The sequence below is a fragment of the Buteo buteo genome, chromosome 19, assembly GCF_964188355.1.
Source record: "Buteo buteo chromosome 19, bButBut1.hap1.1, whole genome shotgun sequence".
Lineage (NCBI taxonomy): Eukaryota > Metazoa > Chordata > Aves > Accipitriformes > Accipitridae > Buteo > Buteo buteo.
In genome coordinates this window covers 28,135,199-28,161,695 of record NC_134189.1, presented here as the reverse complement: position 1 = coordinate 28,161,695, position 26,497 = coordinate 28,135,199, and the positions used below count along the sequence as shown (strand labels likewise).

At 38.6% G+C, this 26,497-nt stretch overlaps 1 protein-coding gene across 1 annotated transcript; it reads right to left on the bottom strand.

The window, feature by feature from the left end:
* Positions 1 to 1,460: 1,460 nt before the first annotated feature.
* On the bottom strand, positions 1,461 to 20,849 carry SHISAL1 (shisa like 1). Its single transcript, XM_075051394.1, has 4 exons — positions 20,780 to 20,849; positions 12,023 to 12,236; positions 3,164 to 3,487; positions 1,461 to 1,494 (listed from the first exon to the last, which is right to left on the bottom strand). Exons 1-4 carry the CDS (start codon positions 20,847 to 20,849, stop codon positions 1,461 to 1,463), a joined length of 642 nt encoding a protein of 213 aa, XP_074907495.1.
* Positions 20,850 to 26,497: the final 5,648 nt, after the last annotated feature.

Here is a 26,497-nt window from a genome sequence, read left to right as displayed (position 1 = left end):
GGTTCTACTCACTATATACTATAACTTGCTTGATTTTTCTCTCTGACATGTTTCAGTCATTGGTTTCACTGCCAATTCATAGCATTTAAACTAGAACAAGAAAATAAATTTTAAAATAAAAAGCACTTACTTACATATTTTTTTTTTAATCCAGGAAGATCCCAAACTGCTTTACAAACTATAGGTTAATCCTGCCATCTTTTTGGGATAATTTCTTACACTATCAATTCTCTGCAATATGGATACCTAAAGTCTTCAGTGCTGCTGAGGTTCTTGATGGGCAAGAACCACTTTCCTATTATCATCATGTGTCTTCTACAATGGGCGTGTTTTTTTAACTGTATTAGGATAAATGTAGTACAGGAAGCTAACAACTTCTACAACATCTGTCATCATGAAAACCTGCAAACTCTTTTGGAAAATGTCTTTAACCGTATTTAAATTTTTATGCCCTGGGATATATGCATATCTCACAGGATTAAAAAAAAATCTATTTTGTATTTTCAAAAAGCTCATACGTAAACAGGAACTGTTCTTATGGTACGATATATGCGTATATATCTATATACACACGCATAAGCGTTGGTGTGAGGTGCTAAAGAAAAATGCTTATTTTCTCTATGGAGGGAAATGCTGGGATAAGTTTAGGACACATTAAAAATGCCAACATAAACTGAAAAGTTACCAATGCATCTAAGAGGTTGGTGTCATCACCTAGAATAATGGAAATTCAGGTGTAAAATACAAAAAGGTATTAATGGATTAGGCAATTTTAAAACCAGTGATGGAAATTGTAAATCCAGTAACTCCATTGCACTTCTTCACTGATAGTATGATTACATTTTGAGAAGACAGTACTGCGGTCATTCATCAAACATAGACTACAGCAGAACCGGACTCTGAAACAAAGCTGAATTTTTATATGGCAATATTACCATATTTTCATGTATATAACCTGCAGATTATCTAACAGAGAAATAAATAACCAGGCAACCCCCTCCTACTCCCCACTATCTTAGCAATTGCTGTAGTACGCAAGTCATTTTCTGAGGGAGCTGTTTACTCAAAAACCTCTTTCACATGCTAAACACGCTGCCTGTGATCACCAGTGCCTACTAGCTTTTTCTTGGTATTTTTTATGTATCCAACTCCGAGTCATCTACGTGCTTGGTTAAGGGGTTGTGAGTTTCAGAAGTTGCAGGTTATAAGTTTGAAAATATGGCATCTCTTGCAAGTGTTTTACATGCTGAAATATAAGGGATAAAATTAGTTTTGCTAAGGAAACATCTACTTATTTCTTCCATTGAGCAATGAAAGGTTTAGGGAAAAGAAGAATCAATTTTATGGGAACTGAGGAGAGCACAGACGGACAGTTCACTGGGGAAGGGGTGAGGGTTACTGGAGTGACTTATCAATGCTCATCTCCTGCAAACACAGGAAAAGGAGCATATGGGATATGCTCACCTGATCCTAACATACATTCCCCGCTTAATGCTTCAAATAAAGCAAAGAAACAGAACAACAGAAGTCAGTAAACGGAAAGTGACCAAGAATCCTTCAAGAATTATTAAATAGTTTCCTTTCGTTTGTAATGCTATGTGGGTATATGTAATGCCAAGTGGTATAACCAGGCTAGTATTTTTTACATATACATATATTCATGCAGTTGTTACATTTTTATATATACACACACATACACACATATTAAGCTAGAATACAACTGTTGTACTACAAACGTGGGCCTTAACCTGTACGGCAATTCTGACCGAAGACTGAGAAATCAATGTGCAAAAAAAAAGCTGAAGCAATTAGAAGAAAAATGGAGAGAAGAGGAAGAAGTGGAAAGAAGAGTGCTTACAACTAAGCACAAGCAAGTGTCTATCTTAAGTAGCATGGTTAGACTCTTCTGTTTGGACAAGGCCTGCTAGAATGGTCCTTAAGTCTGATCTGCACTGGATACAGCCAGTACCGGCTACTATGCCGAACAACCTCCTCTTTCACCGACCCTTTTCCTTGGGTCGGACTATCACTACCTTTTTTATTACAAAGAATCTTCAACCCTATTTGCTCTAGATTTACACTTAAAACTAAAGGGCAAGTTAAGAAATAAAAGGACTACTGCACTGCTATCATCATCCCATCTACAACACAGTGCTACCCAGAGGTTTCAGACCAAGATGAACATTGTGGCTTTACATGCTCTAGAGCCTTCAGGAACTGCAATCACCTTTTTCACCCTACTCATTCTTAGATCACTTATTTTGCCAAAACTCAGCACTCAGCCTTCTGGAACACTTCTAAAATACACTGGTGACACTGTACCCTCTCTGCCCCCTTCCATATCTTTATGCTTTGTTGCCAACACAAAAGTCCCCACCTTTCTTGACATGTTATTCAGAGCATCATTTTATTCAGCTGTCTTCTTTGCTTCTGTTTTCTTTGGTAAGAACAGTCAAAAATCATTCAATGTAATTTTGTCCTATGGCTATCAGTATGTAGTTTCTTCTATTTACATTGCACGTTCTGCCTGCTCCTGAAGTATGTCTCTCCCATTTGGTCTGGGTTTTTTGGGGGGGCTTTGTTTTGTTTTTGTAGCATTTAACTTTACAGTAGCCTATTTGTATCACCCTGTCAAATGAGATCAAGCTATGCTTTTTTAGCTATGCATATATAAAAAAAAAACTGACCTGGTTTTTACGTTGTTTCTGTGTCTCATGCCACAAATAGTGTGGATTTGTGACATCTTGTATTGAGCTATTTCAGTGTTGCTGTTTATACAATCTTTTAAAATCAGACCAACAGATACATAGATACACATAGCAATTAGTCTTTGACACCAGAATAAAATTAATTTTATAATGGTTGATGTAGAAAAAAAGAGTTGTAGTTTAGTTGTACCACAGAGTAGTAAAACTATTTAGCACTAAAAAATCGCTGCATCTATTTCTCTAAGACCAGTACTAAAAGATGACTTAATACATTCCAGAGTAAGAAACCACTCCTAAGCAGTAATTCTGTAAGACAGTTCATGATATAAAAAATTATATGCTAGAAATGGTGCCGTTCAGCCTGAATTTGCAGGCACTTCCAAATACAGGTGATTGTTCACACTACAAAAGTACAGAGTCAAAAAATGTATCATAATATGGCTTAACTTACTTACCAGGCAGATGTACTCTGAAAAGACATCAGGGGTGGGCTTAAAGCATCTCCTTTTAAAGTATGTATTGTCTGTGATGTTTGAGCCTGTGGCTGAGTTTGAGGCTGTGTCTCTGGCTGAGGCTGTGTCTGTACTTGGCTTGGATCCTGAGCAGGATTAATCCATCGGCTCTGTCCCTGTGTCATCCACTTTCCCTGGATTCCCCACCGTGCCAGGTAAAATTTGCAAATATCGTAGTTCATTGAAGAGTAATATAAGAGGTCCAGTACCAGCAAGATCACCACAAAAAAGCCATAGATCCACACTCCTAACAGTGCGCTGTAGTTACTGAGAAAGAAAAAAAGGGAAACCGAAAAAGTTATTTCATGTATCAGCTATGGTCATCATGTTAGTTTATCAAGGTTGGTTGTTTCATTAATTATATAAATATAATATATAGATAGATGAAGCAAAAATTTTGTTCTAAAGCATGTGTCCTTAAAAATTACTTATTATTTTAACCTAAGTACTCCTATATGCACGACATTGGAGTTTTTTAAAAAATAAGGCCCCCAGTCTTATAAACATCTTTATTTCTCCCTCTCATCTGTGTATTTATATCAAGACATAAATCTGGTGTACAGTTAGCTTCAATGCTTTAAGTGAGACCACTGATACATACATGGTTGATGGGTCATATGTCTTATTCGGCAAATTCTCACCCTACTGAAAGTGACAGGGCATTTATGAGAGTGAGAGTTAACCATATGAAAATACACTGTAATAATTGAGACCAAGGAGCATCTATGCCATTGAAAACATTCACTACTGACATGCATTATAAACCACTTGTCTTAAAAGGTGTTTAATGTGCTTGGATATGCTCTGAATTCAACAATTAATTATTGTTCGATACAGAAGATACTAGTAAAGTATAGGCTTTCAGGAGCAACTGCTGAAGATCTCTTAGTTTGCTGGTAATAAATTTAGGAAGGAAGAATATTGACAAGATCATATTATACAATGCATTCCACAGGAAGGAAAATTTCTACTACATTTCTATGTATATGTTGGTGTAGTTATAATGTGTATATATAGATAAAGGCCATGAAAATTATCAGCTGCTGACACCATGCACGTAGCTGTAAAGCTATATGACAGATGACTAAAGATATTAAAAGAAAGGGGGGGGGGAAATGAGGAAAAGTTATAAGGGGTCAAGAATTTGGAGATCAAAAAGGGGAGGAAGTGCTAAAGCTCTGCTGGAGATGCAATATTATTAAAAGAAAAATGACTGTCAGGTGTAAGTGCAGTTTGGATTGAAAACTCTCTAAGTGGGGAGGATGAGGTCAGAACAGAGAAGGCAAGAAATGGGTAAGAATGAGATCGTTAGGTGTACAGCGAAGAAGGCTCATCTAGACCTATGAGCTAATGTGGAAGTATGTGTACCAGAGACTGCAAAAACAAGAGCAAGCAGAAGGGATACTACTAAAAAATGTCACTAGGAAGACAGGCTTGGAGAAAAATTATATCGAAATAATAGGTGGGCAACCCACATCTACGTGAACCTGAACTTACATATATAAAATTGAACACACACTCAACCATGCTGCCTTTCACAGACATTCAGAGAAACTTTGAGGGAACTGTATTTTATCAGAACATTGATCAAAATGGAAGTGCTGTGAGAAGAAAAAAGGCTGAGAAGACATTATTACAGATGCAAGCCAGAAAGATATTTTGACATTTTAAAAACATGTCCCAAGCCTTTTCGGATTTAAAATATTTCAAGTCTCTGCTTTGAACTTTTGTATGACTCTATTTAAACTTTTGTATGACTCTTTCATTTTATACTTTAAAAAAAAAAAATCAGGATTTGAAACAAGAAGTCAGATAAGAAATCAGAATTTTAATTCTGTGTTGCTGCCTGTCAGCACTTAAGGAGACTGATTCTCCTCTCCAGGGAATGATTTTTTCCATTACACAGGTATAATGTGCTTAGATTAAATAAGGTTCCACAGCAAATAACTCTTAAGTAACATGAGGAAGGTCAGAGCTGTTAATGGGTCCCTTCCTGTGTAACTGTAGGATTACGCAAGCCTAGGATTTTAAAGACATTTCAGTAAATTTCCAGGAGGACTGCAAGTAGACAAAACATAGTGCTGGTGAAAACCCTTAACTCAAGCATCTTTGCCTTCACTAAAGACTTACTTACACATGCATGTCTAACTTCACACAACAGCGGGTAGACCTTTGTAATGCATTAAAATCCTTGCAGTCCAGGCACTTGAAAGTACAACAGGATCAGGTTAATCCAGACTGTTCAGCAGTGCTACTCTTTGACTTTCAGTGGATTTATGCCTATTGGGGTAAACTCTTCTATTTTCTGCTAATACAAATAAAAGGGAAGAGAAGGCTGGGGAAGTCAGGAAAAAATCCTCTGTAACAAATCTTGTTCTTCATCACTAATGCCAATAGGATCCATTTTACAAATAGGTGAGCTGTATTTGATCCATAGTAAGAATGGAAATATTAGAAAACATTTTTGTTTTGGCAGCAATGTGAGAGGCAGGAGTGTTTCTTATAGTCAGCTCAAAAGAACTTGTTTGTATTTTAGGTATTTAGTTTCACCCATCAAAATTTTGGTTAGTGAAAATTAGAGCTATTTTGAGTGTTCCAATTGAAAGCAACAATTTATTAATCATGCCATATGTGAGTTATCCATCTGCTCCTTCTAAATAACATCTGTTTCTTGCAAGTACAAAAATGAAAGACTGCTTTATTTTAATTAGCATACAGTGGGACAACAGCACTATCAAAAGGGCTTTATAAAAAAATCACAAGCAAAATTAATCAGTAGTACGTTTTGTACACAGAGGGAAATTCCGTACTTTGATGCTTTCTGTTTCTCAAACTATTAAGATGGTAGAAAATATTAATTCTGCTGATGGCTACTGAGTATAGTAAAAATTAAAACATCCCTACAAATTAAGAAGATGTCTTAAGTAGAAAATAAACACTCTTACTTACACTGAATAGCAGTAAGACCAGAGACACAGAAAAGAACCGGGAATCAAAAAACTAATAGGATTTGCTGTCATTTCATTGAACTGAATGATTTAATTGTAAAAGTTTCATGTTGCAATCTGATTTTCCTGTACTTCTGTGCAGAAGTTTCATTTCAATTAAAACCAAAGTGTGAACAGATTCCAAATTTATTGAGATTCAAATGATAGGGCTTTGCTCCTTCACAGGGACGATCAAGTACACTAAGTTGTTTTCGTGTGGTTGTATCTCCTCTCCCCTTCTCCAGCTGGAAAGCTTGCCCTGCCCTGCTAGGGCTCCTGCCCTTCCCCATCAGTCACTGCGGAGGTTTCTGTTTAGGTTCAACACCAGGCTTAGCAATACAACACTGGAAGTGACTCCTAAAGCTAGGTTGCCCAGTCCTCTGCTGCTGCTGGCATAGAAATACAAAAGCTAAATCTAGAGTAAAAGTTACAAGACAATTTCCTTTTAGCTTCTCTGTGAAACAGGGTAATTCATGGACCTATCAGAAAAGCTTAGTAGCTCATTATTTTAAGATATGTCTTTTGTAGAAATATGATGTATATATGGTATAGCCTTTAGACAGAGCCCACTTGTGTAAATGGAAAGATTTGCTCTGACTTCAGGGAGCCTTGAACTGGGCTCTCTGAGAACAATAAATACTTTTACCATCCATCTCCTCCTACTCTCCATCTACAGAATGCTGCTTAGATTTCTCTAACATCCCTACACACAAATGAAAGGGCAGGTTCTTTTATTATTATTTTTACCCATGTGATTCCTTCCATCTAATTCATTAATTTTGTAAGACAGATCACAAGCAGGTTAGGACCAGGCTATATTTTTTTTAGAAGAGTTTGTTGGTTTTTATGTGCAGCACATGAACAGAAAATAATTAATTTGGGAATTCAGGCTTAAAAAACAACAAATCAAAACAATTGTGAGCAGAATTCTACAGCTGCAGACTTTAAATGTGGACAGATGGCCATGGAAACTGGTTTTTTCCCTATTCTCCTTCAACAGGACTGTTACTTGCAGTAGTAATATTTTTTAAGTGTTGCCCCAAGGAAATGCAAGCTTACATCCTAGCAAATGCCTTGGTACTTCTAAAACTGAGGAAATCTGTGCAGTTTTTGCATGTACACTTTAAATGTGATTTTTTTTTTCCCAATTTGTTTTTACTATTATCTCAAGGCCTTTGCCCAATCCTGTGTTTTCTTGTAGAATCTGGTAATGTAGTACCTAAGAGGCCTTCCCAGCGAAATTACATCTTTTTGCAATGGTTGGTAGTGGAATTGATTTTTTTTTTTTTTTTTTCCATTCTTGTAGAGATGACTTTCTGGAGATATTTAAGCAAATTCCAGCTCTGCAGGGGACATGCTATACATGGAGAAAGATAGTGCTATTCTAGCCTCCCACTGCTTTTGGTGCAATGTCGTAGTGTGGTGTGCAAAAGCCATTCAACCCTGAAAAACTTGAGTAAGAGATAAGGAAAAACATGGATGCATTACAGACTGCCATAATATTGTTCCAGTGTCAGATGAAGGATCCCTAGCATAGCAGTACTGCTGATAATATACCAAAACATGCATAATAGCAAATCAGAGAGAGTATGAACACTAGATTCAAGTGAATATTATTTTTAAGAATAAACAACTTATTAGACAAAGTTTTATGGAAAAATACATTGGCAGAACTTTTCTTGTCTTTTAGACATTGGTATTTCTATATTTGATACTAAATGAATTGTTCACATTCAAAAATATTATAGACTGATTAATCTGCATGATCACAAAGATGTAATAGGCCAGTATTCTGCACTTATAAAAACATAGAAATCTTTTGTTATAGTAATGTAAAAATTGTAAATAAACCTGGCTATAGTTATATTGCATGACTGTAGAAGACAAATGTGTTTTTTCATCTGTGCCATGACAAAGAAGTTACAAGTCACTTCATTAAAACAAGAAATTTATTTTGATGATCACAAGAATGACTGAGGGGAAAAATAAACCAAACAATAATACTGAAATAAACCAAATAATAATATTGAATCACTCTTCCCTGAAAACTATAATCCTTTTTTTTCCAGTTCATTGCTATTCCCATATCCTAAATCATTCTCCCCAGCCACAGGACAATAGGTTTCATCAGAATTTTTTTCAGTGGTGTGTGAAATTAAATCTAAACAAAGAGCTGACTTTGTTACTATAAAGTGAACACTGGACCTATTAGAACGAAATAAAGTTCAATTATCATGTATGTTAAATAAAGTCAGAGCGTATAAAGTAAGATGCTCTTTACAATGTTTTTAGTGTAGGCACCTAGGCTTCACTTCTTTCTGCTCCTCAACAGCACACCAAAATTATCAGGAAGTTTTCTACCAATCTCTGTGTGCTCAGGGTGAGGAGATCTCTCTCCCTCTGTCTCACCACATTGGTGGAGTTTTAGGTACAAAGTTACCGTCTCTTCATTTTTCTGGCATCAGAAGTGATGTTTCAGGAAGTTACAAAAAGGTAATGGCAGTTCCACTCTTGCACTTCTCTAAGCTGCATCTCCAGAAGCTTTTTATTGTATTTAGCATGATTTCAGATATCTTTGCAAAAGATCAGCACATAGCTCATGTCCACGGGAAAGTCTGGACTGAAGACATATATGGTCAACAGTCTGCAGGTGGCTCTCAAGCATGAATCTTACCAACAAAGACTACAGAGGTAGCTCTTTCTCCATCACAACTGAATGAGTTGACTTTTTTTAAAAAAAAAAAAGAAAAAGAAAAAAGAAAAAAAAGATTGCTAAATGAAAACTAATGTAATACTTACACTATGCTCTAAATATTTTCATTAAAATAAATACTGTAGTTCATAGAATACCAAATTACCTTCTTCCCCTTGAGGAACTGCTCACACACAACAGCCCTATGTTTATTTCTGAGGGTGTGCGTGCATGTGCGTGCACATGTACAGATGTGAGTGGGCATGCGAACAGAGAACGCGGGAAGCAGAGAAACGTTTTACATCCCAGGGCATATTTTGCCATCAGATTGTACCTGTTCTTGTGTGCGTGTCTGCTTTGGGAAGTGGCTGATTGCCCTGTCCATTTCAGGTTGTTGGTGAAAGGAAGAACAGAAGGGCCTTACCTTAGTAAGCTCTGGCCGTGACTACATGAGTAGCTGCTGAGATATTGGAAAAAGCCCGAAGCATTGGCTTTCTACTTGGCTGAACTACAATTGGCCAATAACATCCCAAGCTCTGTGATGAAGCTGCCTGTTATGCAGACTTGCAGACAGCAGCGTTGGTGCAGTGTTTACAGAACAGCAAGGGAAGAAATAAAGCAAATTTGTTGTGTGCAAGACAAAGAACTTCCGTACTGAGAGTCCTGTAAGGACCTCCCTTCAGGCAGCCATCCGATTGCTGCCGGGTCATCCCAGCAAACAAAGGGAGAGCACATCCTACTTTTACCATGGAGCATATATAGAGTATGCATTGCGTGGGGGCACTGGGGCATAGTGCGGTATAAATTCCACCAGGTTGCCTGGAGGTGTGTATGTTGGCAGTGTTGGGTAGCCTGAGGTAAGGGTACTACTGGTTTCTAGATTGTCCGGACTGCACAAAGGGTGGAGAAAATGGACGGCCTTTAATGGGCCTGTTGGACTCAAGGGTCTCCCCTGCGTTCTGCATGATACGTTCTCATGATGTTCCCAGATGCACTACAAGGCCAAGGCAAGGAAATCTCACCTCAAGGACATACCTGCACATACAGTAACAAGATGGTATAGATCCACATTGATTTAAAGGTATCTTATATGGGTAGAGTCTATTTTTGTCTTTCTTTTACACTACACAGTACATAGACTTCTTTATAGTAGGTGATTGTCACATTAACACCTGTAACGTTAGAGTATGCTGTGAGAGACTGAAAGAGTTAATGTCTCAAACATTGTGGTGGGGCAAGTTCTGCTTAAAGACAAACCCCGCACAGCAAGGAACCCAGGTGGAAAGCCCATCAGCTCAGACATCAGCAACAGGAGGGGGAGGGCATGCGGGAGGGTGCGCAGCTCCCTGTTCTGATGTGCTGTTTTGATACAAAGATCAAACAACGGCCACGTCTGCAGGGAAGGAGCTACTCCACAAACCACCCCCAAGCCCAAGGGCTCACAAACTGCTCATTAACCTGAGGAGTTTGGGTGCCCGCCGGAAGGAAGGGCAAGGATGATAAAAGGACACAAACTGAAGCCCCGGGTGCACAAGCCCACCGGGACTGGACCCCTTGGCTGACTGAACCCAGGACCAGTGAAATCTTTCTCTCTTCCTTTTTCTCCATCTTCTTCTCTCTTTCCTTTTCCTTTTCCACAATCCCTACACCTCATCCGTTTCAAGACATAAACCATTGACCAAGTCTGAGACTAAGAGTGGATCCAGCCGCCTGGAAAGCAAGGGGGTCTGCTCTGAACCTCCTGACTCAATGGGAGGGATCTCCTTATTCCCTGAATCGATGTATATGGTTACCCTGGGTTACATGGTTTGCAAAAGTAGTCCTATGCCAATTCCTGTTGTGAGAAACCTTGCCACCTACTACCACGCCTCCCCAGTTCAGTTTGCTTCTGTCATGAATAATATCTTTAACTGATCGTTTGGTGTCGTTTCACCTTAATTTAGCCCGAGGGAATTTCGAATTAAACAGGACTCCCTGGTCTGTCCAGTCCGTGTTGTGACATATGCAACTTCTACATTTATGCAAGATTCAAACTCCTCTAGGCAGAGCTGTACGAGAAGTGGTTGTTAAAGAAGATGGCAATTTGCTAATTCCGTGAGCTGGCTGCTGCTGGACGCAGCTGCACACAGTGACTTAAAAGAGCTGACATCAGTATTCGCGCACCATAGTCTCCTAGCAGCCTAGCACCTGCTTCCATAGGAATGAATGACAACACATCAACTGACTTCTGCACCGCAGAATAAATCACTAAGATCCCGGTTGTAAAGAAAAATCGATAGACTGGAATTCCAGTTCTCTTTAATCTGCTCCTTCCTTGCCCCAGAGGGGCTGGATACCAGAATAAAATGGCAGGCGAAAGCAGATAGATCAGAATTTGACCTTGGGGGTTTACATCAGCTGCAGGTTGCCCTCTGCACCAAGAGAAATTGCAGCAGATTAGTGTGGCCAGAATGTCAAATACTAAATAGGAGACAGACCACAAGTGAAGATGTTGTCACAGCAAATAGGTAATCAGTAACAAAGATCTACTTGCTACTTATTACTTCTTTAGAAAAAAAGTTACTGACATTTACCTTAGAGGATATGCCCCAGTAGTACATGGAAGTATCACAGGTAACAGGCAAGGAGACCACACATTGTTGGTATATAAACAAATAAATTCTGTTCCCCAAGGTCAGTGATTACAAGAGATTTATATTCAAAACATCAGAGATTCAAAATAGTGCATTTGAGTCGATATGGAAAATGTCAACTCACGCTCTCTCTCCCCTGCGGACAGCTTTTGGGTTTGTTTTTACTGATAGACATTTAAACATAGTTTGGATCAGACTGGGGTTGGGGGAAAGACTTTTCTAACTTTTATATGGAACTTTATATTTGTTACATTTATAAGCAACTTTTACATGCTTACTCTCCTAGCAATGTTTACAGCCCATGTCAAAGCAAAGAAACCAAAGCTAAAATATCCTTTCTTTTAGGAGTTCTGTAACAGCAAAAACCTTTTAGTAATGTTTTTCTGTATGTGCAATTATTCTAATTGCTTCCATCATTAAGTACACCTCAGACTATGTTATTAGACCAGGAACAGTTCGGTGAAGAGTACTTTAAAACTCATTTACTTACTTATGCATATATCCATCTGCGTTCCCTGTTAAGTTCATCTGCATAACAGTCTGAAATTCTGTCTCATTGCAGCAGTATTTAAATACTGTGTTGTTATGGTGACAGCAAAAGATGTAAGATTTATTGTCAGAAAGACGGGGGCAGTGAAACCCAAAGTGGTAGCGACCTTTGTAGTCCGTATATGGCTCGCAGACCCGAAAATGTGCGGACAGCACTGTAAAACAAAGAACAATATTGGCTTTGTGAGTCACTTGTGTTATCTGTATGTTATGAACTATAATTTTTCATTGGCTAAGCTTAAACAGTTGCCTGATTTCTGAAAAACATAAATATTTCAAAACTTTCAACATCATAACATTGAGTACTAGAAGATTACAATATTTAGCCTCTCGTGACTTTTATTGTTACTATGTTTCTGATTACTATTATTTGTTTTAAGGGAAGAGAAGAAATGCCCTCCATGCCAAGAAGCACAAAAATATTTAGGGAAACATTTTCATACTGCTGTTCTAAATATATGGATATCCACAACCACCCAACAATGTTCATGTTTGATTCTCCTGGGATGGCTTCATCAAAACAAAAAGTCTATGTAAAAACTGCAATAAAAGTTTGATGGCACTTGATTTACAGTCACTGTTCTTGACAGAAAATATTGTCTCTACTGTAAAGGTCATTCTTTGATAAGGATTACTCTGCCAAAAATAGTAATTACAAAACAACTTTGAATTGCAAATAGATAGAACTAACAGAAATACAGCTGTGCAGTTTTGAGGTTTATCGTTGCGTGGCGACAGGCACACTGTGGTTACCTCTGCATGGTGAGACTGTGGGCAGATGCAAGCCCTCTGACCATGCTGTAAGCCTACTGGTAGCAAACAGCTCTGAACTGGGAGCTGTGCAATCATCTTCGTTTCCCTGAGCTAATCAACCATGCAGAGGGGCAGGATGCAGAGAGATCCCTTTCAGTGTGGTCATAAGCAACCACACGTGACTTCATGGTCGATCTGAAACATCTTGTATTGTAGGAGACAATATTTGGTTCCACATACTGCCAGTGTTTTAACTGGTTTAGTGTTACAGTAGGCCTTATGGCATCACTTGAGATTGTGTGTACCATACAGACCCCCCAAAGGCCTTACACTCTAAGGAAAGTGAAATGTAGAAGTCAAGAGTCTGAATACTCTTAGCAGTGAAATGTTTTTACTCTGATTAGAGAACAGAGGCACAGTGATGCTGTGGGTACCTGCACTTCATAACGTTGTACCAATTAATAAAGGATATTCACTTTAGACTGACAGAATTAACCCTTGTAACTTGGTGTATGATTTTTCTATCAGTTTACCAGTAGAAGAGGTTACAGATAATGACTTGCATGTACTTAGCTGAACTGTATAGTATCTCTCTGCACATAGTCCCTGTTGATCTATAATTGCATCTGTGCACCTTACCCATCAAATCTTCATTTCTTTCTATGTTGCTTAAAAAAGCCAATTCCTAACACTTTTGTTTCTCCATTTTATAATATACATTAATTTCATGAATCTCTCACTCTCTGTAGGTCTAGTCACATATTAAGGACTATGACAGTGGAGATTACTTCTTTGTGTGTATAGACGGAACTTAGAACAAAAACAGAGTACTAAACTGAAGAGAAAACAAGGTAACTTGTACTGCCCTCTGCGTGAAGGAAAACTACTCTAAACACTTCACATTTATATATATATACACACATATACATACTGGCACATGCACACACACATACCTGTCATCATTACTTTAACAAAAGAGAAAAACCTTTTGTAGACTAATTCAGTCAGGAACTGAAAGTGCTAGAAAAATGCTATTTCTAAAGGAACACAGATACTGAGAAAACTAATTACCTATCTGTTCTTGCCCTGCCTGGGAAAAATATGTGTTCCAAATCTGAGGATGCTATAATCAGTAAAGAAATTGTCTTTCTTTAGACTTAGGTTTTCAAAATCCTCTGTTAATGCTTGCAACAGATCTGCATGTTCAAAGTCTGTCACAAAATCCACAAAGCATGTAATTGTAGGAACGTATATTTGTTTGAACAAGTACTTACTTCCCTGCATCCTTCCTTAATTAACGTAGCAATAATAAAACTGTTCCAGGGTTGACTAATTTTTTTCAAAACTCAGTGGTTGTGGCTGGAGGGGACCTCTGGAGTCATCTGCTCTGCTCAAGCAGGGCCACCTACAGCCTGTTGCCCAGAACCATGTCCAGGTGGCTTTTGAGTACGTCCAAGGATGGAGACTCTACAACCTCCCTGGGCAACCTGCTCCAGCGCTCAGTCACCCTCGCAATGAAAAAACGTTTCTTAACATTCAGAGGGACCCTCCTGTGTTTCAGTTTGTGCCCGCTGGCTCTGGTCCTGGCACTGGGCACCACCCAAAAGAGCCTGGCTCAGTCTCCCTCCGCCTGCTGGCAGCACTCCTACTAATGGAGCCACAAAGAGTTTTCCAGCCAGCTGGCCCCCAGCATATACTGGTGCCTGAGGCTGTTCCTCCCCAGGAAGGTGCAGGACTTGGCACTTCCCCGTGTTGAACTTCACGAGGTTCCTGGCAGCCCATGTCTCCAGCCTGCCCCGGTCCCTCTGGACGGCAGCACAACCCTATGACCTGTCAGCCGCTCCTCCCACTGCTGTATTGACGGGAAGCTTGCTGAGGTTGCACTCTGTCCCATCATCATTTTAGTTTTAACTACCTATCATTTGTTTTTGGAAAAGTTAAATCTGGAAAACAATGGAGGAGAAACACGGCATGGGAGAAATTCACAAACTAAATAGAACTTTTAACTAAGTATTTGATTTCCAACAAGAACAGGAGCTTGACTCAGTTACTTAAATCCAGGTTTCCAGTGCCAGCTAAGATTTCCCTAGGCTGTTCTGTCCGGTCTCCAGCTTTCAGTGGAGGAGATGCAGGTCTCTTGTCGGTCTGGTGCACACATGGATGATCTGGGGCAAGTCAAATGGCATCAGATGCATGTGGTTGGGCACCTATAAAGGTCCCTAAGTGTTTTGTAAATGTTTGGTATCAGCTTGCAAGGGTGCATATTACATGCCTTACAATGTCTGTAGTTCCACTGGGCATCATTACTAGGAAAAAAGGTAAGTCCATGCCTGATGTCAACAAACAGAAAGTAAGTCTTATTATTGGACCTAATAAATGCAAGTGAAGGGGTAACCTTCCTAGTGTAGCACTGCATTTCCAATAGTGATGTTTATCCATGGCATTTTTGTTTACAGTATCCAGCAGAAGAGCACCCATCTAATCCCTCTCTGATAAATGGCCAGCTTCAGATGCTTCAGAGGAAGATACATATGTGCTATATCAAAAAAGCTGTGCGATAAACTCTCTATAGTAAGAAAAACGACTTTCCATTTTTCTCCTTTAGTGCTGCTTATGTCCTGAACATTTGTGTTTGGGTTTTTTCTCCCCACCTTGTCCAGTGTTCTCCGTATCCAGCTGAAGGATAACTTTCAGAAGTAGATGGCTTAATGGATGCACTACTTCAGTTGCAGCCATAGAGAAAATATAACTGATCTGAACTGATCAGTTTGACAGTTCTTTTTAGCCATCTTCACTTATCCCTTCTTAGCTGGAATATCTGCACTGTGATTATGCCAGCTGCTCCTAGGAAACAAAATTTTCTTTGATACCTGTAAAGCCTTAGAGTGCAACACAAATGTTGTTTATCATGCATTATCAACAGAATCATAATTTTTTTTTTCAAAATGCAGGTATAATGCCTTTTATGGCCAAAGATATACTAACTTATTTTTCCTTTTAAAAGTTACATTATTACAACTAATTACATGTTAGTAATTTTTGAAGCCTCCAATGTAGATGGTGGTTTCAAGTTTGGCACATTTTAATGGAAGATATTTATCGTAAAACTAGTTTTGCAAATAACAGGATAGCAAAAATGTAATTTTTCATATGTTATTAATACAGCTTAGCTTAGGTGATTACACCTGTGTTAAGCTACCACAAGTGAACAGCAGCCCTGCAAGGTTATACCTGACTTGTATATACATCTAGCACATGTTATAAGAATTAAAACTAGTTCTTTATGTTTCATAAGCAATCGACTACTTCCATGCTTCTGAAATTACTCAGTTCTCTGAGAGAGACACTGCATTGTGAGAATGCACTAGAGGGCTATAGGACCCTAAGAAGTTTAGCTTGCTCGTCACTGCTAAGTGATTTACTTAACAGCACATGTGAAAGTGCCCCCTGATCCCTAGAAGGGTCCTTTGGTCAATTTAAAAGGAAAACAACCCCAAACTTCTTTGGGGATGAAAACTGGGGGAAGGACCGACTAAAGAATGAAGGGAGAATGAAGATAACATCAGGTCAGAGGAGGAGCGATACCTGTAATAAAATGTAATCCTAAGCAAATCCTTAAATAGGAGAATGTGTGTCAGCGACTAAAATAAACGCACAAATAAGAGCATAACATGATGATTGAATTACAGCCTGAATTTGGTAGTCAGTGTGTGGTGGGTTAACCATGGTAGGCAGCTAAGCACCACACAGCTGCTTGCTCACTCCCCCTCCCAGTGGGACAGGCGAGAGAATCAGAAGTGCAAAGTGAGAAAATTCGTGGGTCGAGATAAAGACCGTTTAATAAATTAATAAGGAAAAACGAAACCCCAACAACGACAAAAAACCCCAACCCACAAGTGATGCTAAAGCAATCACTCACTACCAGCAGATTGATGCCCAGCCAGGCCCTGAGCAATTTTTGGATAAACTCCCACCCCGGTTTTATCGCTGAGCGTGCCGTTACGTGGTACACAATACCACTTTGGCCAGTTCGGGTCAGTTGTGCCAGCTCTGTCCCCGCCAGGCTCCTGCCCGCCCCGGCCTCCCTGCTGGGGTGCACAACGAGAAACAGAAGTGGCCCTGACCCTCTGTCAGGGCTGTTCAGCAGCAGCTAAAATCCTGGTGTCTTACCAACACTGTTTTGGTCACCAATCTAAAAGACAGCACCATACAGGCTGCTGTGAAGAAAATGAACCCCATCCCCGCCAGACCTAGTACACAGCGAAAAAACGGTATCCATTTATTGTAATCTGTGTAATTTTACTTGCTCTCTTTGCTTCTCTTCAAGAGATTCAATAAACAAAGTGTGTCTTTTTTTTAAAAAAAGTATTTTTCCTGAAAAATAACTTTGCTTAAATCCTGAGGATTAAAGAGCCTTATTTCTACAGAAATGCTTCAGATAAAAGTATTGTACCTGAAAGGCTCCTAAGTTGTTTGCTGCAAAGATGGCAGCTGTTTCTGAAGTGGAGTTGCATGTGCAAATTCTCATACTATTTTTGAGAAGTATTATTGAACAGATAAGTGATATAGACACTCCTATCTCTGTTCTTACTAATTTTGAGATGAGAAGTGTCTGTTGTGCTTCAAATGACTGATTTAAGCTCATCTTAAGATTTATCTACTCTACCTTAAAAAGCGAACAGCCAGCGTACATCAAACTTACTTCCCTATCTGTTCACAGTTAGAGATCTATGTAATGCTGATTAAATTTTTAATTTAGCTACTGAATTTTTAAAACTCCAAGGCTTTCAGAATGGCTGGTCTTTATAAGCTTTCCATATGGATCCACAGAAATATTCACATGTATGCATTTTACTTAGCACAATGCCAACCATTTGAGATCCTCTGATAATTTTGCTGTATGGACATGCGTTTCCTATTTCAAAGAAAAAAATACTGTAATGTGCAAATAATCTGTCAATTTTTGCTTGTTAATATAAGCCTTGCTGTCATCCCTGATTTTATATATGTGTTTCAATCCATTAAATGAATATAAGTATCAACATTACTGCAAAGCAAATCTAAGAGTTACTGGTCAGAAAGGGTATTCTTCTGGCACGACTGCATGCTGCTCCCCCCTCTATTGTGCATTCCTTGTGCGGCTAGTACAACTAGTAAGTGTTCACAAATCCTAAAATTGCACGCCATTGTGATCTTGATAGCATTGAAATAAAATCAGGCTGAAGTTTCAGTATTCTCAATCCAATTTAATCTTTTTTTTTAAAATGGAGCCATAGCCTGCCTACTCTGAACGGAAGCCTTTCTTTTCAGCATTATTTGTCCCTGCCCTGAGAGCATTTTGCCCGTGTTAGGCAACTGCATCTCCTTCCTAACTACACTGCTAAAGCTGCCAAAATTCATCTTCATTCTGAGCCATGACCTTGGTACCTGCCCACACCTCTGCTCCGCTGCCACCGTCACTGCTTCTCTCCTTTTCTGACACAACGAAGACCGGGCTCCGAGAACAGCTGCTCCGGGGACTTTTCTGTTACTCGTGCCCTTACTTTCATTCTGGCTGTGGAGCCAGTGAAAGTTACGCTTCCAATTGGTAAGTGCAGTTTTCAACCATGCATATGGATTTTAGAAATTTAGTACCAAGACTGTGAATCTTAGTATATCAAAGACTTGGAAGTAAAGGATGATCTTACAGACAAAAGTCTGTAAATCTAGGCAACTCAGAAGGAGTCCTGCCATTAGATTTTCATTTCACCTCAGTTTAAAAATGATGTTCATATCATTCTATTGAGAGTAGCATCCTTTTTCCCCCCTGTCATTCTCACTGTATAAAGCCAGTAGTTCTCCTTTATGGAAGTTGACCCATCTTGGACAAAAAAATTTACATTCATGCTGGCTGCAAAATAATAATAAATTTAATCCTGTAAAACGCATGAGCTAGCAATGACCTAAACCCACTACTACAGATGTCAGTAGTAAAATTCTCCAAGGAGCACAGTTAGGCTGCCATGAAAGGCTTGTGATGGTTTCAAATTAAGCCTGTATTCTACATGCTAAGAATGGATGTCAGATAATAAAATACTAATAGCCAAGGAGCAACAAGAAGATAAGGTACACATTTACAAAGACAATAGTTTGTGATGTTAATAGATAAATTTTGTAAGAAGTAAAAACTATACGTAATTACTTCCAAATAAAAACACTGTACTTCAGAGGCAGTGCTTTTCTTCTAAGAGAAAAAAATATCAGAACACTGGCTTTATGTCGGGGTTTGAGGGAATTAAGTGTGTATATGTACCAGTCGCTGACTACTTCTGTTTGCACACATGTTGTAATCACAGTGTCCCATTCAACTGGAACACAGGAATTTATACCGTCTTGAGGAAAATGGTCAGAGAAGTGGGATCTCGGGAGGTCTCTAGTAGAAGTCCCCTAGAAAGAGCGGTAAAGGTATGAAAACTTAACAAAAATCAAGAGAACAGACTGGAGCAGCTGGAAAAGTTTTGTGATGTTTGATCGCTGGGATACATTCACTGAAGTTGTCTTGAATAACTGGCTTCATTCGTGCACCAGGGAAAGAGCTTTCTGAAATGACTTTAACCTGGAAAACAACGAAGAAGCTGCCACAGCCCCTGTGCTGACTAGTGCACAGGAGGAGGGGAGTGACATAAGTTGGGATGCAGCGCCATACATAGGGGTATGCGTGGAAGGACTCTAAAGGAAAACACTAGTTTAAGATTAGGCAGAGAAGTAGTCTAGTTGATAATATTGTAACACTGTTAGCAAAAGGACTGTGTCAGTTATAGCTAAATAATGAACTATCAATAGCAAGAATCAACTCGAACGCTTGCAAACAAGCAATGAGACTGTGGGCAACAAAACGCACACTCGAACTAACTGATGAGGATCTAACACTGAATATTATAGGCATTAGGCAGACAAAGTAGTAACAATCTTACTGGAACACAAGGATACTTTAAGATACATAATGCCTGGTAAAGTATGGTGGTTAGGGATGTGATGTAGTACAAGGGAATAAGGAGCAGTGATGGAAAAAAAAATATGTTTGGATTAAAAAGTGCTTCAAGAACGGAGTATAAAAGAGGTTGTACTGAGAGTTAAAAACTAGTAGGATCTAATCTATTTGGACTAAGAACCTTTTTAATTACTATTTTTTTAAATATTCATTCATAATTACAGAAACCTTAATGTCATAAATAACTCCTGAAGAACGAATGCAACTAATAACCATAGCATTCAACTAATTCTCAGTCTAACAACTTACAGATTTCTGCACAAATCCTTTCTGTGTGCTAGTAGCAAACATCTAGGGCAGATCTAGCTGGCATCAGCAGAAAAAATCTCTTGAACCACTTCCTGGTCCAGTCAATTCTTTAGATTCAGGAAAATAACATAATATTTGGGTACCATGATGTCATGCATTTTTCTCTTAAGTATATATAACCCAAGTTACATGGTATCTAACATGTATTCATCTCAAGAATAGCTGAAGTTCCCAGCTGAATCCTTCACATGCTTACATTCTCTTGCGTGCACATAGAAAACCACACAATTGGATCCCAACTTGCTCTGCTTCCAATAGACGGTTATTTAGCTCAATGGTTGGATTGTACAGCAGTCCAGAGCTTGCTTTTTTCTTTTAGATGAGCTGAAAAACTAGCATATCAAAACAGTAGCTTTGTTTCCTTTAAATTTTCAGCCTGCTTTACCATGTCAGTGTCGCACCACCTTTTCCTTCTTAAACTGAATTTTCAACTGCATTTCAAATTCCAGCTTCCAGTTCTTAAATACAAAAAGGCTTTATTTACCTATTGCTCTATTAACAATCCATTTGACCTTGTTTGTTTTGTAGGAAGCCAGTATTAAATTGCAACTAATTTCTCCCTGCGGCACACATCAACGAAAGATAAATTCAAAGTATAAAAGTTACCTGCTGACAAGAGTAATGAAAGCAGAACCATCAGCACATTCAAGGACTGTTGACCACAACTTGTCATCATTGGCTTTCATTGGTCCATTAGAGAATTACCTGTTTGACAAGATGCAACATCATGGTTAAGTGTCTGTTTCATCTCACTTTCATGTTCAAACTTTTACTTCCCCACAAAGCTTTAGTAAAATGAGATGGCTTCACACAATAAGGAAAAAAATCCAAAACCAGTCATACTTCTTTCTGGATTTAGAAGTTAAAGAAATTCTCCTTTCTAGGATTTCGTAAAAATTCCCTTTTCATTTCACCATGAATGTATACAGCTCTTTACATACTTTCGATTAATCCAGAGTAGAGATGAATCATATAAAGTCTTGATTGGATATTCACACCTCCCCTGTGCTCTACATTCAGCAAAACTGTGCTTATTTTACTGTCAAAAGAATGGGCTGGTGTACTATGCCTATAAGGATATAAACAATATAAAAACATATTGGCTGTTTTGAAAGTCAATCTGTTTTACCCCATTAGAGGGTGCAGTGGTTCATAAAGTGGGTCGAGCAACTGAGATGGTTGGAAACATTTAAAAAAATGTATTTTCATTACAATCAGAACATTTAATGGGATTTTTATTTCTTGTTTTCCTAGAAATGATGGTGAGATGTGATGCAGTTTGGCTGGCAGTCATCATAAAAAGGCTATCCTAGTTTTTTGCAGAACAGCCCCACAACTGGGTGAGCCCAAATCCATCTTATATCCACATGGATTCGACGTCACCAGCTGCATGTTCTACAGCTCTAGCAGAGACTCTGTCCTAGTGCAAGTGTTGTCTTCAACATCAGTAGGAACGTCTGGTACCCTATGCTGTTGTCACTGCTAATGCAAACTAATGCTGGACATATAAGGTCTTCAGCATCCTGAACTCCCATTGACATTAGAGAATAATAAAGAGGTAGCTTACTGGTTTGTACAACAACACTGGGAGCTTGGGCTATAAACCAGAAAGCCTAGATGGTACTACTGAAAGCTGGTAGGGCGAGTCTAATTCTTGGGTTGTTAAAAAAATTGTTCCAAGATGTTTACAAAGAAGCAACTTGGAAAAAAGAAAGGAAAATGGCAATTTATGTGAAAAATTACACTGCTGCTGACAGCTCAAGAGCAACATGATGCCAAACGCTTATGAAATCAGTGCTGTATAATAAATACTAGGTAGTTTACTAATAGGTGTCTACTACAATCTACTGAATCAATTAAAATCCTGAGACAATTACACCTGTATGGTACAAAATAGAAGGCAGTAAAAATCAACATTATCACAAATAACTAAATTCTGAGTAACATATGTGGGCACAGGAGGGGAGACACAGTGCTATCTATGAAGTGTTTAGAGACAAAAGATTTCTCACTAACAAAAAATGCTGTGTCTGGCACAAGCAGATTCTCTAAGAAGTCAGCATATGAAAAACAACAGACCACAAACCTAAAAATCAGTGTAACCTTTGTACAAGAAATCATGACAGTCTATACTGTTACCTGCAAGCGTGATTAACATCCAAACCAATGTATTTGTTGCTTTCAAATAAATCAGTTCTTCCAAGGGGAAAACAATTAAACTATAACACAGGGGGGAGGGGGGAGGAGGGGGAGTGCAGAAAACTATGAACGCTAATTAAGAATAGTTCTCTAAGCATCAATCTTGTTTGAAAAATCCACCACATTTTTTTCAGAAGGAATATCATATTAACTAAAACACCAAGCAAATTTAAAGTTAGAATTGCATAAAAAAGAATAATACTGAAAATAAGCCAGAAGTTAAGAATGTAGGATTTTGATCAAGAAAAACAGATACAAAGAACAAGCTATTGCTAATATTGTTAGGAATAAAAGGAGTAAGATTTTTTCCTGAGTAAACCAAAGCTGCAGGAATTCTGATAGTGATTCATTACTAGAGGGAAATCGTGGCTTTAGAAACAGTTAATTAAAAAGACATCAATAAGCATTTCTGTTGTGTATCTGGGAAGAGACAGATGTTTGGTATAGCTGAGACTATTAAATATTTCCATATCAAGGCTAATTTAGGATGACATTAATGAGTTGATACTAAGGTTCATAATGTGATATTTGCGATTCTGTGTAATTTGTATCCAGTTATTTTAGAAGAGCTGGCTAGGGGATGTATATATCCTTTTTCCAGTTCGTTGGGAAACTATGGCAGCTTTCAGAGGACCTGAAGAAACCTAAGGACATTTTTAGAAGTAAATGAGATAATTCAGGTAATTACAAACTTGTGAACTTGATGCGGATCTAGAGAAAGTTAATGGAATGGTTAATATAGAATCCAATTAATAAATAATTAAGGACAGTAATATAACTAATGCATATCATTGTGGGCTTATGGTAAAGCACATTTTATTTCTCTCAGTGTTGTTGTTGATGAAGGTAGCATAAAGTATCTTATTTAGTAGCATGCAATTTGACCAGGTAGTGAGAATGATTGGGGGGGGGGGGGAGCATATTAGTTATGGAAGACTAACTCAGACTGGAAGATGCACATTTTCTCAAAAGTACAGTCTTGCTAGTAATTAAGTACATACAGCCTTACTGGTAATTTTTTAATCAGTACTGTACGTAGAAATCTAGAAGCTTTTCAGGGAGGGGAAGATTTATTCAATTATGTCCAATAGAATTGGCAACAATGAAATTGGCACTTTAATCCAAGTCTTGTGATGCCTGCATTTTATTCAGTGCCAGCTGGGAAGATCAGAGTGAGAGACTAAAACACTAGAGCCACACATCAAAGGCCAAGAGAGCAACAGAAACTGTGTAGATGTATAAATATATACATATTTGTGATGACAGGGAAATGCTCAGATTTTGTAATGATTGCTTCAGTGATCATTAAACTGAGTATGACCATTTTTAGGTGGACAGAGTTACAACTAACCATTCACTACTTGACCATTTTGAATTTTTTTTTTTACATGCTGTTGTCTGACTAAAGCAGTCATATTTAGTGCAGTATCGTGAGGATGTCTCTGAGCTATTAGAGCTCAATCAGACAGGTGGAAGAGCTGGGCACAACAGGTGGCTCGCTAAAAGAAAGTGCCTAGATCGTACAAAGTATTTCCTAATGCTAGGCCACAGAACAGAGATGATAGAAACATAGTAATTAGCAGTGATCTAGCTGAATAATTTTTTATGATTATTATTAGTCAAGACTGACAGGGCACTTTAAAATTAGAGAATTACATTTGAAGGAAAGAGGAAAGGTAGATTTGGTTCTAGGTTGGTGGTTTTGGTTGTTTTTTGGTTTTTTGTTTTGTGGGTTTTTTTTGGTTGTTGTTGTTTGTTTGTTTGTTAATAAAATTCAAGGGCCTGGAGGGTAAGAGATTAGGTTTTCTTTTCTAGTTCTCTAAATCAGTGATTGGAAGGTTGGTCTAATGCACCAATTTTAATTCTTAATGCACCATTTTAAGCTTATTTGTGGTCACTGTCGAGGGAAGGAGAATGTCCATCCTTTTCCATATCCTTTGAGATTCCTAGCCCCACACCACCCTGCTCCGTTCTGCTAGCAATCACAAGTATCTCTGCAGCTACATCATAAAGTAGACTAAAGAAATGGTTGAGGCATCACTGGTTTAGAGGCTTTTTTTGCTCTGCTTTTCAACACGTCTACTGTGAAATAGAAAAATTGGTCCTTACTCATGTTTTTTAAGTGCTTTGCTATCTTTTCACGAAATATGGATTATGTTAGGACTACTGCTTTCCCTTGCAGAAGATGCAAAGACGAATGATTCAAAGACAGCAACATTAAAAGGAAAGATGCTGTAATGATATGATCAAGGAGAACAGACATTAATATGAGACTCAGCAAGTGGGTGGCTTTTTGTTTCTGTTGACGAAGGGTCTGCAATTGCACTCTAACTTCCGATCTCCCCACTGCTACAGAAACGGAACTCATTTGCCTTTAACCTCCCTCCTCACCATGGACTTTAGATGCAGGGACCAGATACACGTATCAGTCATTACGCCAGATTTTACTTTTTACTTACACACCGTGACATTTTAGCTCTTACTCTGCTGCTACGTACATTGCTTTGGTTACGTACATTGCTTCGGTTATCCTTATAGTTTTATCTAGCTGTCTTTTCTTGAAGGGAATCAGTGAATCATTGGAAAGAAAAGCTGCCAAGAGAAATAACCATTTCATGTGGCAAGATTTTTATGTAGAAATAATTTTCCCCTCACTTTGAAGGAAAAGAAAAGCTATGTTTAGAAGAGATGTTTGAAAAACATTGCACATTTTGCATTTTTCAGTTATTAGAAAGAACAAAAGGAGTTAGCAAGAGAATTTATTAAATACATCAGCACTGCCTCACAAGTTAGCTCTCTGTACAGGATAACAGAAAATAAGGTGATTCAAGAGGTCATTTAATCCACCTTTCTGTCACAGGATTAAGTACCTCTAAACCATTCTTAGCAGAAGTTCACAGAATCTCCACCACCAGAGGGGTTTTCCAGCCTTCTCAGGCAGTTCACTTCCACTGTTCCTCTAACCTCATGGCTAGAAAGGTTTTCCTATGTCTAACTCGCAGCTCCTTTGCTTTGATTCAAGCCCATCCTATCCCCAGTGGAGCTGGAGAATGACTTAACTATAGCAACATTGATTACACCTCTCTTTGCAACAGTCTTTAATTAATGCATACCAAAAGTGCTATATCTTCACTCAGCCTTTTCTTAGGCCAACAACTTCCACTTCTTACAATCTTTGTTAAAAAACATATTTGCTATACCTCCTATACCTCCTCTTAAATCTGGCTGTACACTTTATGGCAAGGTGCTACATGTAACTTCAGTGTCGTTTTCAGTTTCAGTTGTTTAATTTTCTTAGTGCCCAGAAGGTCCTAATAAATACCACAATAGCTGCCAACTCAGTAAATTTACCTCTTCCGAGGTAAATAAAAATACTGCATTACGAAAGTGCAGAGCCATAGAGCTTCTGCTGATTCTCACAGTGAATCAAAAGGTACATAGGTATGTCACTGTTATACCCAGAAAGGCACATCTACATACAGACATAACTATATAGGTAAAAACATACCACCACATGTGACGTAATTGAGGACGACTCCCTCTTCTCACGCTAATGTCCAGTAGGCCTTCCAATCGTAGTGAGTACCAGGGACCTGGCCCTGGGAAATCACGCCACAGCAGGAGCTGCAGTGAGGAGCTCCCTTCCACTTCTTCCTCCATTCTCTTGGGACACGGTCATCTTTCACAGTTGTGATTAAACGATACCTAGAAAAGCTCTGATTTCCATAATCTCTTGTTCCCCAGGCTCCTCCTGGAAAACACCCTCACTAACCTCAGAGACGTATTAGCTTTGCTGCACTTCCGACATTGTTGGGACACGGTGGATCACCAGCAGGGAAATGACTCTTCTCAACCTATTTGCTCATGTGAAGACGACAGACAACACCGGTTTGCACTGTGGCAGCAGTAAAGGCATGAATAATGTGGCCGACACAATCACAGTGGTTGAGAAAGCTGTTTAAAATTAGATTGAAAAGAGAAGGCTGTGATCCAATCCTAACTTCTAGTCCAGCTCTGCTCACTTCTCATGTTAAAATAGGCTTAAAAATGCATCTAGTATGAGTTAATGAATGCTATTACAATGAAATTACAGTCTTTTTACAAAGGCAGCAATGTAACCGGTGT